General features: G+C 41.7%; 2 protein-coding genes and 1 long non-coding RNA gene across 3 annotated transcripts in view; all 3 read right to left on the bottom strand.

The window, feature by feature from the left end:
* Positions 1–1,093: 1,093 nt before the first annotated feature.
* LOC130856061 (uncharacterized) lies at positions 1,094–14,606 on the bottom strand. The gene is made up of 5 exons (XR_009054421.1): positions 14,338–14,606; positions 13,928–13,982; positions 1,929–2,070; positions 1,584–1,667; positions 1,094–1,295 (listed from the first exon to the last, which is right to left on the bottom strand). It is a non-coding gene; the product is annotated as an uncharacterized LOC130856061 (long non-coding RNA).
* On the bottom strand, positions 4,493–5,710 carry LOC130856060 (protein phosphatase inhibitor 2-like). Its single transcript, XM_057740242.1, has one exon. It carries the CDS (start codon positions 5,425–5,427, stop codon positions 4,804–4,806), a length of 624 nt encoding a protein of 207 aa, XP_057596225.1. The 5' UTR covers positions 5,428–5,710; the 3' UTR covers positions 4,493–4,803.
* A 310-nt stretch (positions 14,607–14,916) lies between the features above and the next one.
* The window catches only part of DNAJC13 (DnaJ heat shock protein family (Hsp40) member C13), a 108,890-nt gene continuing 106,479 nt past the window's right edge, over positions 14,917–17,327 (bottom strand). Inside the window, exon 56 of the mRNA XM_057738611.1 lies at positions 14,917–15,780. Within this exon, the coding sequence (XP_057594594.1) occupies positions 15,674–15,780 (107 nt within the window). The 3' untranslated portion in view covers positions 14,917–15,673. The remainder of the gene's footprint in view (positions 15,781–17,327) is intronic.

Below are 17,327 nucleotides of genomic sequence, written 5' to 3'. Positions count from 1 at the left end.
ATGATCTTGTCATGGGAGATGGAGACAATACTTCTTATAAAATTCAAAACTGCGATCATCAATTATTCTCTCCCAACCCATCCTCTGCAAATTGTTTATGGTGAGGTTTTTGGCTTCAGGGGAGATGACCCCCAAATGGCTTACTTGCAGCATTTCATTCCGTTTAGTCCATCATAACTCCTATATCTGTCTCCAAGATGCTAAACGAACGTTCTACTACTAAGGGACTAAGCCGTGAATGCGGCTGGAGGGACAGCCGTCTCATCAGGTATAGATGTTCAGGCTCCCTCTGTGGGCACAGACAGCCCACCGGGCTCCATTCACAGTCACTCTCACAGGTCACTTCAGGCCACACCCACCCAGACCTGTGGACCCTGGCAGTCTCTTTGCCCCCTTTGCTTGAAGCTAGATTTAAATTCTAAGTCCATCTGAAATCTCTCTGCAAGAAGTCTCCTGCCAACCCATGAAGACAGCTGGACCAAATCCCAAAGGAGTAAATAACTTGACAGGCAAACCCATAACATGCTGTGATCCTCACGTACTAAGTTAATGATTTTATTTGTTCTTTTTGACCTTTCTTTTGCTGACAGAGTTTGAAAAGCCATCCAGAAGAAAAGAGAGGCAGAAGCCACCAGTCACAGATGCTTTACCATTTGCTCCAAATGGAGCACAAGTGCTAAGGGACTTGAAATAGTCCCTTCCTATTCAGTGTTGCTGCCTCATGCTTCTTTAAGGTATTAAATCAAAGGGACTTTGTATCTATGTGTAGATGAAGCAACACTACACTAGACCAACTGGAATTGACAGAACACCAGATTAACTTTATTTAGAGCTGAGGCAGAGAACAGCCTGGTCCCAGGCCATTCACCCAGTCCTTCCTGAGAGCCTGTGGGGGATGCACTTGCCCACAGACCCATGCTGTCCTTGTCCTCAGGAGGCCTCTCAGCCAGCAGACAACTCCCTTAACCTAAAAGCCCCACCCATTTCTACAAGAACGTGCCAGGTTTTCATCAATCACAAAACCTTGAGAAAATAAACTGGTACTTACATGGAAAACATTGGAAAATATTCTTAGAATTTTTCAGATCCCATTTCCACTGTAGACAGTTGAGGACAGTGCACAAGATAAGTCTGAAGCAACTTCAGCTGAAGGACCCAGAAGCAGGAAGCAGAAGAGGATCACAGGCGGGATTTCTCCTCATGGGGGACCTCCAGCCCCAGCCCCAAACCTCAGGGGGGTCAGGTTGTGCGCAGCTGGCATTGTTGGAAATACCCAGAAGTCAGAGGAGGCTGCCCTGGAACAGGAATTGGTAATTTTGGAAAGAGCCCACGCAGCACTGGCTCAGACACAGCCTGGGACTCAGGCTGTGGTAAAAGTTGCTGTTTTCTGTTATCATCAATTTTATACCATGTGAATCTGGTTTTTGTTGTTGTTTAATTGTGAAAAATTGATTTATACGCGCACAGTTCAATTCATTCACCAAATACTTCTTGAATGCCTGTTATGTTCTAGATATAACACTAAATTCTGGGGGATCTAAGATGGTCAAGACCAACAGGATCCCTGCACCCACAAAACTTACTTCCTGTGAGGCGACGGTCAAGTAAATACAATGCTTTCATTAGCGGAGTCCACAATACCAGGGGGTCACGAGAGGTTCCCAGACCTGAAGAACAAGAGGTGCGGGGGGAATGTTCTGGGTAGAACAGCACATGGGAAGGTTTGGGGGGAAAGACTGGCAAGTTCTAGAAACTGAGGAGGTCACAATTTTTGGAATGATAGAGCAGGAGAGAGCAGGAGAGAGGATGCCAGAGAGCAGGGGCTGGAGTATGAAGGGCTGCGGCACCGAAGATGAGCCACTGGACCTGGTCCTGAGAGCAGTGAGGAATCACAGAAGGGCACTGAACATGGGATCAGAAGGTCATACCTGGCTTCAGAACTGTGGCTCCGTGAAAAATGGATTGGACTCAGATCGTGTTAGAAGTCAGATACCAGGTAGGATCCTGTTGCACTGAACCAAGGCAACACGTTGGAGGGCTTCACATGGGGAGACAGACTGGAGGTGGATTCTAAAGATATTTAAGGTGGAGAAGAAACAAAACGCAGTTAATTAAAAGGGACATGGCGAGAGAGAGGCTGAAATCAAGGATGATGCTCATGGCTTGGTGTGGCAATTGGCTGGGATTGAAGGTTTACTTCTTTATTTAATGGATTTTATACGTTTTATTTTTCACTGTAAACCTTTGATGTAGCTGGGATATACGTGTAACTAAAGGAGGTGCGGCCACTCTCTGGATCCTTTCTTATACAGGATGGGATCTATATGAGGCCTACCCAGTTGCTTGATGAATCCATTTCTCCTCTCTCAGCCCCCCACATACATGCCTAGTGGAAAGCCCGTCTTTATCACACACGCTATCGATCATGTACTTGGACTGATAGTTTGACTGTTTGCTTCTGTTGACCCTTTGTTTACAGTGCCTATGCCACACAGTTTTAATTTTCTGTAGCTTTTTAATATATTTTAAAATCTGGTTGAGCAATTTGTTATCCATTTTCTTTCTCATATTTCTATAGTATTCTCACAAATGAGCTATAAAATCATTTTGTTGGGATTTTGATTGAGATTGCATTGAGTTTACTTTAGGGACAACTGACACCTCTGCAATATTGAATCATCCTACCCAGGAATAAAACATTTCTCTCGGTTCAAGAATTCCTCTATGTCCCTCAGTAGAGGGCTAGTCTTCACAGAAATCTTGCACATTTCATGTTAAAGTTATTCCTAAATATTTTGTTCCTTTTGTTGCTGTGGATAATATTTTTTCTATTGTATTTTCCACACAGTTTGCATGTACAAAAGGGGCTTTTATACTTTTTTAAAAATTGAAGTATAGTTGATTTACAATGTTGTGTTAGTTTCTGCTATATAGCAAAGTGACTCAGTTATACATGTATATATTCTTTTTTTTTTTTTTTTTTTTTATTTTATTTTTTTGGGGGGTACACCAGGTTCAATCAACTGTTTTTATACACATATCCCCACATGTATATATTCTTTTTCAGATTCTTTACCATTATAGTTTATTATAAGATATTGAATATAGTTCCCTGTGCTATACAGTAGGTCCTAGTTGATTATTTTATAGATAGTAGTGTGTATATGCTAATTCCAAATTTCTAATTTATTCCTCCCTGCCCCTTCCCCTTCAGTAACCATAAGTTTGTTTTCTATGTCTGAGTCTGTTTTGTAAATAAGTTCATTTGCATCATATTTTGTTTATTTTTAAAAGTTTTTTTTAATGTGAACCATTTTTAAAGTCTACTGAATTTGTTACAATACTGCTTTTGTTTTATGTTTGTTGGTTTGGTTTTTGTTTGGTTTGGTTTGGTTTTTTGGCCACGAGGCATGTGGGATCTTAGCTCCCCCAACTAGGGACTGAAGCCACATCCGCTGCATTTGAAGGTGAAATCTTAACCATTGGACCACCAGGGAAGTCCCTATTATATTTTAGGTTCCACATATAAGTGATATCATATGATATTTGTCTTTCTCTGACTTACTTCACTTAGTGCGATCATCTCTAAGTCCATCCATGTTGCTGCAAATGGCATTATTCTTTTCTATGGCTGAGTAGTATTCCATTGTATCTGTGTACCACATCTTCTTTATCCATTCATCTGTAGATGGACACTTAAGTTGCTTCCATATCTTGGCTACTGTAAATAGTGCTGCTATGAACATTGGGGTGCATGTGTCTTTGCAAATTAGAATTTTCTCCAGATACATGCCTAGGAGTGCGATTGTATTGTATGGTAGCTCCATTTTTAGTTTTTTAAGAAACCTCCATACTGTTCTCCACAATGGCCGCACCAATTTACATTCCCACCAACAGTGTAGAAGGGTTCCCTTTTCTCCACAGCCTCTCTAGCATTTATTTTTTGTAGACTTTTTTTTGGTGGACTTTTGGATGATAACCATTCTGACCAGTGTGAGGTGGTACTTCACTGTAGTTTTTTTTTTTTTTTTTTTTTTTTGAATTCTCCCACTTTTTATTTATTTCGACATATTGATATTTCCATAAACTTGCAAGTGGAAGAAAAGCTGTCCAATAAAAGCCAATTCATGTATACAATATACAGAAATTATTTTAAAAGTCTGTTCATATAATGGATTCTTTTGGTACTGACAAAAAATTAAGATACAAATAATTGACTAGAAATGAAACCATCACTAAACTAAGATACACAGGAACTGCACTTCATTTCAGGGTTTAAGTCCAAATCTTGCTGTGTTAGAAGAATAAAGTATATTTGTCAGAGTATACATTATCATATTTCCCTTAAAGCAGGAACTACTTCAAGTTTTTAAATTAAAAAGTGTTCAGAATTACTTCTGTCTATACATTCAAGAACTATCATCATATCACTGGTTACACACAATTCTCTCATCATGCAAAATGAAGAAAATAAATTAGATCCCCTCTCCCTCCCCAAAAGATATTAACTTCTAAAGCATAAAAAGCTATATATTTTATACAAATTAACCAGCGTTCTTACAAAAGTAATGTAGTTTTGGACTGATGACATTGCTGTATTTGTGGTGAAGTACTAGGCACAAGAATATATGTATCAATTAGGCATTTTCAGTCTAATCAGTCTCTAAAGTTATTTAATTCTTGGCAATATATAATAACTGGTATGCACGTTGGTACTTAAGTCATGAATTGCAGAGAACAAGAAGCAGTATATTATAGTAACAGGGTTTGTATCTGACAGTTACTGTGCTGAACAAATCTCTTCTATGAACTCTGTGATTTGTTCTGCAGTTGGTCACTTGCAGCAGATCCTTGATTTGATTCTTCTGTATTCATGCTTTCTCCAGCTGCAGGCTCTGACATTTCTTCATCCTCCTCATCATCATGTAGGTCTTTTGAAATTAACTGTCTAGCTAATTTAATATTCAGTCCTTCATTGTAGTGAAGCTTCCTTTTCATTTCAAACTGTCGCTTTTTTTCTCGTTCTTCAGGTGACAGGTCACTATCCTCATCTCCACTGCTTTCTTGTTCACGAACTCGATACTTTGGTTCCGAGCTTTCAGCAGCAGCAGCAGTTAATTTCCTAGCTAAGATATCTGGGGCCAGGGCTTCGGTGGTTTCTAAATCACTCAGTGCGTCTTCATCGTCGCCGACCACACTATGGTAAGGAGTGCTAGGTTCATCTATTTTCATTAAACCATAGTCTTTGTCTGCTGGATGATATGTTGCCAGGATGTTCATTTCATCCCACTTCTGGGACTTTTTACTCAGCTCCTCGTCCACACTCCTGCCGGGCTGCTCGGCCGAGGCCACCACCGAGGAAGCCGTCGAGCTCTTGTTCTTCAGGATCCCCTTGATGGGCCGGTGCGAGGCCGTCGAGGCCGCCATTGCCCGCCCCTCCGGCGGTCGGCTCAGCGTCGCTGCTTGGCGCCGGGTCCAGAAAGGGAAGGGCTGGGCGCGAGCAGACGCTCGCCAGGCCGCCGCCAAGCCCGCCTGGGGCCGCAGCGGCCGCACCTGCTGTCACGGAGACAGCCACCAGAGTCGTGGTCACGACACAACGACTCGGACGCTCCGGCGTCTACCCGACGCCGCGTGGCTGGCGGCCTCTCGCGCGCCCTCGGCCACCGGCACCTCACCCGCGGCCCGCGGAGACAAGCCGGCCTAGCGCCGGAGCGACCTTCACTGTAGTTTTGATTTGCATTTCTCTAATAACTAGAGATGTGGAGCATCTTTTCGAATGTCTGTTGGCCATAGGTATGTCTTCTTTGGAGAAATGTCTATTTAGGTCTTCTGCTCATTTTTTGATTGGATTGTTTGTTTCTTTGATATTGAGTTGTGTGAGCTGTTTGTATATTTTTGAAATTGATCCCTTATCAGTTGCATCATTTACAAATATTTTCTCCCAGAGGTTGTCTTTTCGTTTTGTTTATGGTTTCCTTTGCTGTGCAAAAGCTTATAACTTTAAGTTCCATTTGTTTATTTTTGCTTTTATTTCTTATTGCCTTATGAGCTGACCTAAATAAACATTGGTACAATTTATGTCAGAGAATATTTTGCCTGTTTTCTCTTCTAGGAATTTTACGATGACATATCATATATTTAAGACTTTAAGCCACTTTGAGTTTATTTTTTGTATGCTGTGAGGGTGTGTTTTAACTTCATTGATTTACATGAGGTTGTCCAGCTTTCCCAATATCACTTGCTGAAGAGACTGTCTTTTCTCTATTGTATATGCTTGCCTCCTTTATCGAAGAGTAATTGACAGTAGGTGTGCGGGTGTATTTCTGGGATCTCTAGTCTGTTTCATTGATCCATATGTCTGTTTTTGTGCCAATACCACATTGTTTTGATTACTGCAGCTTTGTAATCGTCTGAAGTCTGAGAGTGTTTTGCCTTCAGCTTTGTTCTTTTTCCTCAGGATTGCTTTGGCAATTCTAGGTCTTTCATGGTTCCATACAAATGTTAGGATTATTTGTTCTAGTTCTGTGAAAAATGTCCCAGGTAATTTGATAGGGATTGTATTAAATCTGTAGATTGTTTTGAATAGTATGGCCATTTTAACAATATTAATTCTTCCAATCCAAGAGCATGGGATATCTTTCCATGCTTTCCCTAAAAAAGCTGCTTTTTAAAAGTTTGGGTTTTATTGATTTTTAATTTCCCCTTCATATGTATTGATTTTTTTTAATTTAGTCTCTATTTTTAATCAAAGGTGTACATGTTTGAGTTCAATAGTCCAAAGCTAGTTTCAAAGCTAGTTATGAAAACATTAGTGGTTCCTCCTTCCCACCCTTCCAACATGCTAACTTCCCATTCCCAGAGGCAAACATTTTACAACTTTTAAGCTAACTGATAAGCATGGCTATCTATTTCCAAATAATTCAAGTATGCTACTACTCATCTCCCGGTTTTTATTTTGAAAAAACTTCAAACCTTCAGAATAGTTGCAGGAAGGGTAAAATGAACACCTGAATATCCTTAGCTAGATTCACATCCCTTTCTCTTTCTCTTCCTCCTTCTCTCCCTCTCTCTGTGCTGTTAGTTGCAGACATCATGTCACTTACGCATAATACAGTGACCACACTTGGGGAATTTGATCTGGGTAAGATACTAAATATATACAACATATATAGTCTGGTACATTGCTACTCCTTGATTTTTTCCTAGGTTTAGCCATTATTCAGTTGGCTTTCATCTTCTCCCCTACCAAACTTACACTCCCTCACACACATCCTTCCTGTTTTTCCATTCTCCCAATATAACCATGTTGGCACTATAATTATGTGAGTACCAGTCAGGATCTTACAGGTCATATGTACAATGGTTATTTTGCTGTCCTACTCTTCTAAACTGTTGCTCAGGTACATCAACCTCTTTCCTCTTATTGTGTTCAAACACGTAGGTTGTCTATCAGTTTCATCTTGAAGAATTTTTTCCCCAAGTCTCTGAACTGCTCTGGTCTGGTCCAGTCTGGTCATGCTCTAAGTCAGCTGCAAACTGTTGTTCTACTTTAGGATCTCTTTTCACCACCATTTGGAGAATCCCACCTTCCTTTCTTGGTTACCCTACTTTGGTGGAAAACATCCTTCAGGAGCTTCTTACAAAACATTCATGGGAGATAAATCTGAGACCCTGTGTATTTGGAAATGTCTTAATCTCCCCCCTTCATTTAATTGGTAGTGTGGCTGGATCTAGAATCCTGGGCTGGGAAATCATTTTCCTTTAGGCTTTTGAAGGTATCACCTCCCTGTCTTCTAACGTTCGGTGTTATTGAGAAATCCAGTGCTACTCTGATTCTTCTTCCTTTATGAGAAATGTTCTCCCCTTCTCCTGCCACACCCTGGAAGCTTATAGGAATTTCTTGTTTCCATACTGTAAAATTTCACAGTGACGTGCATATGTCAGGGTTTACTTTCACCCACTGGGCTGGGCACTGGCAAAGTTTGACTTTTTGATTTTGTTCTCTGTTCATCTCAGTCAGCCCAGGCTGCTGTAACAACATACCATATACTGGGTGGCTTAAACACACTTTATTTCTCACAGTTATGGAAGCTGGAAGTCCAAGATCAAGGCACGGGCAGATTCAGCATCTGTTGAGGGCGTTCCTGGTTTCCAAATGCTGTTTTCTCACTATGTCCTCACTTGGCAGAGAAAGCTTGGAAGAGCTCTCTGGGGTCCCTTTTATAAGGGCTCTAATCCCATTCATGAGGGCTCTTTCTGGACCTAAGTTTTTTGGATAATGGGCCTCCTGGACTGGGCCTCTTGTTTAACTTTCATCTATTGCTTTTCCATCTCTATCTTACTCTGCTCCTTAAGGAAATCTCAACTTTATCTCTCAGTGTCTTCCATTGTTTTTCATTTCTGCTATTTTTAAATTTATAAGATTTGGTTTTAATTCTCTGAAAAAAAAAAAAGTCTTTTTAAAAGTGGCATCCTATTGCTTTGTGGATGTAATGTCTATCACTGAGGGTATTAACTAAAAATAGCTTTCTTCTCCACAAAGTTTCTTCTTCTGTCTTTGTTTTCTCCAAATTGCCTTTTTTCTTTCCTGTTTTGGCCTCTTCCGTGCTTCTACTCTCCTGCCTGGAGGTGTACAATTGTTAGTATTCAATGTAATAAGGTCTGACTTCAAAGGTTTTACACCATGCCAGCCTGCTCTAGAACAGTCCTGGTCACATGAAGAGTATGGTATCATCCAGCTCTGTAGCAAATGATAAAGTTTTCTGCTCTCAACTCAAGAGGTGCATAGATACCCTGAACTCATCTGGCTCATGCTAGGGCTAGCAAGTCTCTGGCCAGCTCTTGCATTTAAAGCCAGAGAATATGCTCCATCCCCCGTCTTGGGATGCTGGGGCACCAAACAGATGTATACACGGAGCTGTTTAGAGCCCTGTAAAATATTAGTGTGTAAGCGTGGGATTTGAGTGTATCTAAATTTATGCACAACCAAATATTTGTAGAATTACTTCCATATGACCTTTCTTTTTGAAGATAAATGACTCATTTCTTCGCTGACTCAAGCCACACAGCCTCGTAAACTTTTCCCTGAAATAAAGAGACTGAGGACGTGGGGTTCCTCTTCTCCTGCTCACAGACATTGCCACACTTGACAGGGGCCAGGGAGTGAGGCAAATATTGCTCACAGACGTTGCATTTTGTGTGTATGTCATTGGAGAGTAACTGAAAAGTCTCAAAAAGTTACACACAGTAACCACGTAACCTTGTTATGGAAGCTATACACCTTTTCAATGTTAAAAAATATAGGCATAAACATTAATTCTTTGTATATATAACTGAGACTTTCCATTAACAGTTCTGGGGCTTTTATCTGCTCTTATGAAGTCACTTCCCTAAGCTGGGGCTTTGTAAAATGATAGAAATGTATACATCTTCTTTTGTAAGCCAGATGGAAAAACAAACTTTTTAAACTGGCCACCCTACTTCCTGTATTCGTGGGGCCCTGGGGCTCACAGTAACCCAGTCTGGAAGTTATAGAAGGTCCAGATGTGAAGCTCTTTGCTCTAAATGCTAGATGACATATTAAACAACATATGCAGTAAACACTAGTGATAGAAAAGTGCTGGTGAGTGGGAGAGTCCTGGATGTTCCCACTACAGTGGGGGATAGAGTCTGTTTCACCATAAGTCCAGTTATTTGTGAGAAACAGTATCAAAATTCTTAGAAGTCATCCAGCACTGGGGGTAGAGTGGGACTGAGTTCTCTTATACATTTAAAATATGTGGTTTCACACATTTTTGCATAGACAGCTTATATTATCTTTTATGAGATTCTCAACAGTGAAATATTACCTGAGTAGACCAACCTAGGCACTTTAGAGACGAAATTGATGCCGAAGGTCAGAACCCTAAGCAGGGCAGATTCTGCCTTGTCAAGCCAGTGTTTTCTCCCCTCTCATCACCTCACCATCTAGGAGGTGTTAGGTGTTTATCTCTATGATCTCTGATCTACAAAAGAGAGGGAGGTGTAATGACCCCCATTTGAAGATGAGAGGCCACAGGTGAGGGCCAGAACCGCAGCCTGAATGGCCCCAACTCCAGGGCCTGTCCATGCTGGTTCCCGGACAATTTGCTGCTCCGCTCTTGCTCTCAGTTGAACAGACTGGGTGACACAAGACTAGGAGACACAGAATTCAACTCAGAGTCCACACAACCACTTGGGGTTGATGTGAATGAGGATGGACTATTTAGAATCAACACCTAGGTCCTTGGGCATCCAGTAGTGATTCTGATATAACCTGGATACTCAAAATTTAACACATACTTTAAAAAAACCACCAAAACAGGAAACACACACTTGGTCCCAGGAGCCTACCAGTTAACTACTCCTAACCCAGTGCCCATTCCTAATTTCAGTGTGTGCTGTAGACCAACCTTGGAGGTTTGCCTCCCCAGCTTCAGGACAGGCTGTCAGTTCTTTACGAAGGTACTTAAGCTGAATTTATACCAAGTGCAATCAATGCTCAGGTGGCTCTGGTTCTGATTAGCCCTTGTCCTGCTAATCTATGAGCAAACTCTCCTCTCCCTTCTGCTACTGGTCCTCCAGCCAGCACCAGTGTATCGGTCAGCTCAGGCTGCTGTAACAAAATACCAGCCTGGATGGCTTAAACAACAGGCATTTATTTCTCACAGTTCTGGAGGCTGGGAAGTCTGAGATCAAGGTCTGGGAAGGTAGGTTTCACCTGAGGCCTCTCTTCTTGGCTGATAAGCAGCCACCACCCTCTGTGTACTCACACGACTGGTTTTTGTGCACACAAGGAGAGAGAGAGCAAACTCTCTGGTGTTTCTTCTTATTAGGGCACTAACCCCATCATGAGGGCTGCACCCTCATGACCTCATCTAACCCTAACCACCTGCCAAAGGCCCTACCTCCAAACACACTGGGGGTTAGGGACTCAACATGAGTTTGTGTAGGTGGGGCACAAACATTCAGTCCATAATGACAGCTTCTTTGAAGTCTCATCCTCTTCCTTCTCTTCATGAAAGCAGCATGAGTGCCCCTGATGGTGAAACTACCCCATACTGCAACAGGAGTTCAGTCATTTAAAAATAGAACTGATTTAACAATTAACTCATCAGATGAAAAGCACATTCATCCAACTCCTTGTGACCACTATTTTCGATCTCATTTCAAGAGGACTGAATGCCCTTGGGTCAGATCTAATCTGCAGGTACTTTTTGTATGGCCCACTTGGTTTTAAAAACTTTGAACGGGTTGCCCATATTTTAAAAGCCAACTTCATATGGAAATCCAGATTCCATCCTATCTTCCTGAGCATGGGGGCATTTAGCATACTGCAACAGCTCTTCCCCCAGGAGGTCCTGGTGGAGACAAGCAGAGGCTGCTCTCTGAAAGGCACGGCTGCCATCCCTCTGCACTGCGACCCCTCCCCCCGACCCACCTTTGCAGGCGAAGGTGTTAGCCCTGGTCTCTTCATATGGGAATGGAAACTGGAGGCTGGTTGCTGTTGTTCAGGCAGCCCTGCCTGCTAGAAATCCACTTTCCAAGGACATCTGTATTCTGTAGCTTTTTCTAATCCACCAATTCCAAACTCTGAATTCTACATTTCATTTTACAATGAGACTCATTTGACTGTGTAAACAGTCTGTGTTTTAGTTTTTAGAACGGAACTCTTCATTCAACTCAGTTGTCAGGCATCCTTCTCCATTTGGAAGTGAACTGAAGTCATTCTCTTGGTCTTGCCTCTTAGACTTTATCTGCTGGTAAACAGGCAGCAGCTCAAGGGAAAAGATGTTTGAGCGTGCAGGAAACAGATGGTCTTGCTGACCAAAGACTATGGCATTTCTGATTTTGAAGCCAAGATAATGACTTTTTAGTGAGTGATTACATAGCAACATGACTGCTTTTAAAAACTAACGAAAAATTACAAATCACTTTATGTTGAACTAAAGTTCCTTGGAATTTGTTGTACCCTATTCCTGATCGCAAGTATGAAGACAAGGAGAAAAGCTGCTCTTGATACAATGCATCATTACTCTCTTGTTAGGCCTCACAGTTCCCAGCACCCTCTCACAGCAGTATTTAATCCTCACAACAGCCCTGGGAAGCCCTGGGTTAAGAATGATTATTATTTTATAGATAAGGGAACAAGCACAAGGGAGTCTTTGCACTCCTTGCTCACAGCCCCTCTGGCCACTAAAAGGGAAGTGCTATACCATATAGAGGGCCATGCATTCCTTAAAAGGCAAGCAGGCAGTTAAATTCCTAGCCAAGAGGTTACCAGACTGAGTATATCTGCAGTTTTTTGCAAATTGCTATTCCCAAATTCTAATGAAGTTTAGGTATTTAGAGACATTTCAACACATAATGGACAATTTATGCATTAGGAAAGGGATCACAGAATTTCCGGACTGAAAAGGATTCTTGAACTGATTATCTAGTGACAATTCTCAGGCTTACAGATGACATCCAAGAGTGGTCCCTTGCCCGTTTCTAGTGCTCGTTCCCTGCGATGCTCCTAAGATGGGCCTCTCACCACCCTCCCCTACCAACACACACACCAAATTGATCACAGCCCACTGCTATTTTAAAACATAGCTCTCATTCCGGAATCACATCTGGGCCTGGATGCCGATGCCTCAGCTTGGCACTCAAGACACTGCCCAACTGGCCCCCCCCCCGAGCCTCAGGCTGGACCCCTCTATGCCACCCACACCATACCACCCCACCTCTACAGATATCCTATACTTACTTTCCTGTTACCCTGCTCATGCTGTCTCACTTTTATCTCTCAGGGCAAATTTCCCCACGCATAAATTTCAGATAAAGCCTCTGCTCCCAAAGAGGTCGAAGGCCCAAGCTGAACTGCATCAGGAAGGTGTGACCAGCAACTTCCAAGTGATGGGGAAAAGAAGGGATGGAGGGGAAGCCAGATTAAAAGAGACTCAAAGACACATTTAAAAAAGAATGAAAACAAGGCCAAACTCTGGTGTCCAGGGATGTACACGTGGGTGATGAACTACAAAGTCACACAAGGAAGTGTCGGACAAGCAGTCACTTTTGGAGGGAGGGAGGGGCTATGATTCTGATGGGGGCACATGACAGGGCCAGAGGCTGGCAAAGTTCCTGACCTGGGTGGGAGGTCACGGGTGAGTTGCCTTATAATGATTCCTTAAACTAATTTGTTCAGTGAGATTTTCTGTGCCTGTTTCAGTTTACAATAAAAAATGTTTAAGTTGATTGAACCTGGTGTACCCCCCAAAAAAAAAATAATTAAAAAAAAAAAAAGAATAAAAAAAAAAAAATTGTGTAAAAAAAAAAAAAAAAATGTTTAGGGACTTCCTTGGTGGCACAGTGGTTAAGAATCCGCCTGCCAACGCAGGGGACATGGGTTCCACCCCTAGTCCGGGAAGATCCCACAGGCCACAGAACAACTAAGCCCGTGCACCACAACTACTGAGCTTGAGTGCCAAAACTACTGAAGCCCACGCACCTAGAGCCCACGCACCACAATGAAGAGTAGCTCCTGCTCGCCGCAACTAGAGAAAGCCTGCACACAGCAGCAGAGACCCAATGCAACCAATAAATTAATTAATTAATTTAAAAAAATGTTTAAAATGAAAAACAGGGGCTTCCCTGGCGGTCCAGTGGTTAAGACTCTGTGCTTCCACTACAGGGGGCATGGGTTTGATCCCTGGTCAGGGAAGTTCCACATGCCAAGGTGTGGTGGAAGAAAGGAAGGAAGGAAGGAGGGAGGGAGGGAGGGATGGACGGACGGACGAACGAAAGAAACTCAGTCTTCCTGGTCACATACAGCTATCTGAGATTACCACTATCTCAGGACTGTGGCTCAGAAAACAGACTATGGTGTCAAGTAAAAGTAGTTTTGATTTCCTACTCTGTTACTTACTAGCTGTGTGACTCGCCGTAAGTTGCTCTGCCTCTCTGAGCCTCGCGTTCTTCACCTGGAAGATGGGAATTATATCAGCAACAAGCCCATAGGTTTGCTGAGGATTAAATGAAGTTATGCACATATGACACTTTATAAAATGCTTGGCATCATGTCAATACAGATGAGCTGTTACTGGTATTCAAACATCAATGACTGCAGATTTATTTAAATGGGGCTTTCAATATTGTAAATATTCAGAATATTTACATTCTTTTAGTATTTAAAGGAAATATATGGCTGTACTGATTTATGCTCTGCTAAAACACCTACTCTTAAACCAGCTGTTAGAATCTTTTAGTGAACATATTTTTATGACTAGGTATTGCCTCTTAGAAACTAAAACCCTAGTTATATGTTAAGATACTTACATGGGTGCATTACTCCATAATCTTTAAGTTGAGAGATGATACATCTGATGGAAAATTTTGAATTAGCAATTTATGACAGGAAGTCCATTCCAGCTCTTCTTACACATCAACTGTGGAATAAACTTGGCTCTTGCTTTCAGAAGCAACTTGGAGGTTTGGCTATTTCCTTATTCTTTAAGAAGTGTTTGTATATATTTTACATGTTTTTATTTTTTTGTAGTTTGTGATCACACTAGAAGACCTCAGTGCTGAAATCTGTGTTGTTTGAAATCTCCTCTCATTCTTTAAATTTCTTTCCTCTTAAAATATTGGAATTAATGTGTCACACACATTAATCTATTTATTAACAGCCTGAATGTTATATGGAAAATAAATGAGAAGCTACCTGTGCCTGGAAATTTAGATGTGGCTGAAATATTAGTGAAGGGATTTAGGAATGATCAGATATATCAATGCAACTGTCTGTATGAGACACTGGAAACATGAGGCAAAGTCCGTGTTTACTACTACTACTGAATCTGTCTTAGAAATAAAGACATATGAGGTCTTCAAAAGGAAAATTAAATCAGAACAAATATATCTCATTAACAAAGCAGTCAATTCCCTTTATTTTTAAAATTTTATGTACACATATGAATGATCTGTATAATGTACATTCAATATAGAAAGCTTTATATATTTGATAATGTATAGAACATTTCACAATTACACTAATCTCTTACATAACATCTTGACATCTGTTTTTAAATTGTTTTGCACAGCTCCTTTTTCATTCAATTTGGTAAAGCCAGTTATACATACCGATGTGTACTGTGAGCTCTCAGAAGGTTAATGATTGAGGAGAGGATACCAGTGAACAGGTGCAAGGACAAAGCCTAATAGTGTCTGACGATGGGAGAACAGCCACACAGACGATGCAGGAGAGGGAAATGCCCTTCTTAGGGGTAAGTGACTTAGATTTCCCAGTTTCTGTAGACTGCAGTTCAACCCCACAGCCACACTAATTCAAAAAAACATTATAAAAACTAGGAAGAAAGTTTTGTCTTTTTGATTCACAGTCTTGTAAACAGATATAAAGGAACAAAATGTGCTTACATACATCAAGAAAAAAAATTCTTGTGTACCCACTTAGATTGATCCATAGAGTACTTTCTTATAACGTGATACAGTTAGAATCACTGACTTTTTTCCTAAATAAAAATATATTTATAGAAAAAGGAATAACACTGTCATGAAACCAGGAGAAAGGCAGTTAAGAGTTTTCTTCAACGTTATCAGCTGGAGGAATGTGGACGGGGCACTGGCCTTTCAGCGTTTACTGTCTCTCATGGAAGTTTCAAGTCTGATAACCAAGGTCGCCTGCCTCGTGGTCTACAGGAGGTGGCAGGTTAGACATGACTGATGAGGATGTCCCTGCAGTAAGGTAGCCAGCAACTCCAGGTCCTGCAAGAGAAAAAGGAAAACACGCACCTTCTAAAGAGCAGAGTCATGTGAGAACACTGAGCTTTATAAAAATGTCTGAACCAGGTCAAGCACCCCCATCACACGGAACTGATGCAATCCATTAGGATTACCTAAGCATACAACAAAACCTTAACAAACAGCTACAAAGCACCACTTTCACAGTTTGCCTTTACTATATAACAAAGTTAAAAATCATTTCAAAATTTATGCTGGACAGTAACACTGGTGTGGAAATGTGGAAAAATTTTTCCTTCTCACATCTGGGAAGTTCAGTCTTCCAAAAAATCCTGGGCGCTGAAGGATATAGCTGATGTCAAATGAGAAAAAAAAGGGAACAGAGGGAAAGAAACTTTGTACTTGGGTCAGCCCATTCCAAAGTCATACTTGACGAAATTCCCAACAAAAACACTTCTACCCACATTCAAATTAACCTATTTTCATTTGGTGTAAAGAAATGCTACTGTAACAAGTAACACCAAATGAACAAGGGTTGCTATACCAAGGTCTCTGAGAGAGAAAAGGCAAGCTCTGGACATCACTCATAGGTCAAAATAAGAATGCTATGGAAAAGGTATCAATGTTTTAGTTTTATACGTCCTGATTCTAACAGTCTCTAGTGCACAAAAATAACATTACCTAAGCCAGCATTTATCAAGATGTGGCCTGGGGGCATATCATGGCTTTAGCCCTTAAGATTATCATAAACACTGCAGAGACATTGAATTACACCTCAGAATCACTGCACAGCTGTACAGAGTACTTGCAGGAGACACCGTACTGTAGCATAATACTGCATACTGAACAATACTTTTAGCTGAAATCATAGGAAACAAGGCAAACAGCTAAGGAACATTGAAGGGTTAGGACTAGAAAGGCAGTGGAAGCGGCATGCATTTAGCAAAACGGTTCTCTACCTGCTTCAGAGAGCTACACAGAAGTTAGCAAGCTGCCTGGCAGAGCGGATCTAAAGCCCGCGCCTGAGGTGAAGGGGACTGCTGCCAGTTAGAAGGGAAGGAGAGACACCTGAGGGGAGAAAAGAAATACAAGCAGCAAGGGAAGTCATAAGGAAGTGCAAACAGCAGAGCAGTCTGATGAAGGCTAAAGTATAACAGGGACTGAAGCAGGACAAAAGGGGCACAATTCAGATTCATCTGGTTAACCTCATGGGCGCTTGTACTGAGGGCATGAAGAAAGCAGACACTGTATGTAGCGTGTTACACGGCGGCCAGAGACAACTCAGCCCGCGTGAGCTGCCACACACCACCTGGAGCACGTAGGCACCAGGAACTTTGAACTCAGAGAACTTAGAAAAAGGATTTTACCTTTTTAAGGCAAGGTGGGCCAGCATCTATCAACCCCTGCTTTCCACCAATCAGGACACCAGGCCTTCCACAGACTGCTCAGGAAAGAGACCACACCCCCCGACAGGCCTTTCAGAGCTACAGCGCCACACGGTTACATCACTTCCCACCAACCTGCCACTCTGAACCTTAGGCAGACGCAACATTGCTAGACAACACACCAAG

The sequence above is a fragment of the Hippopotamus amphibius genome, chromosome 6 (genome assembly GCF_030028045.1).
Source record: "Hippopotamus amphibius kiboko isolate mHipAmp2 chromosome 6, mHipAmp2.hap2, whole genome shotgun sequence".
NCBI lineage: Eukaryota > Metazoa > Chordata > Mammalia > Artiodactyla > Hippopotamidae > Hippopotamus > Hippopotamus amphibius.
Note: the sequence above shows the minus strand (reverse complement) of the source record. Positions and strands in the feature narration are given on the sequence as shown.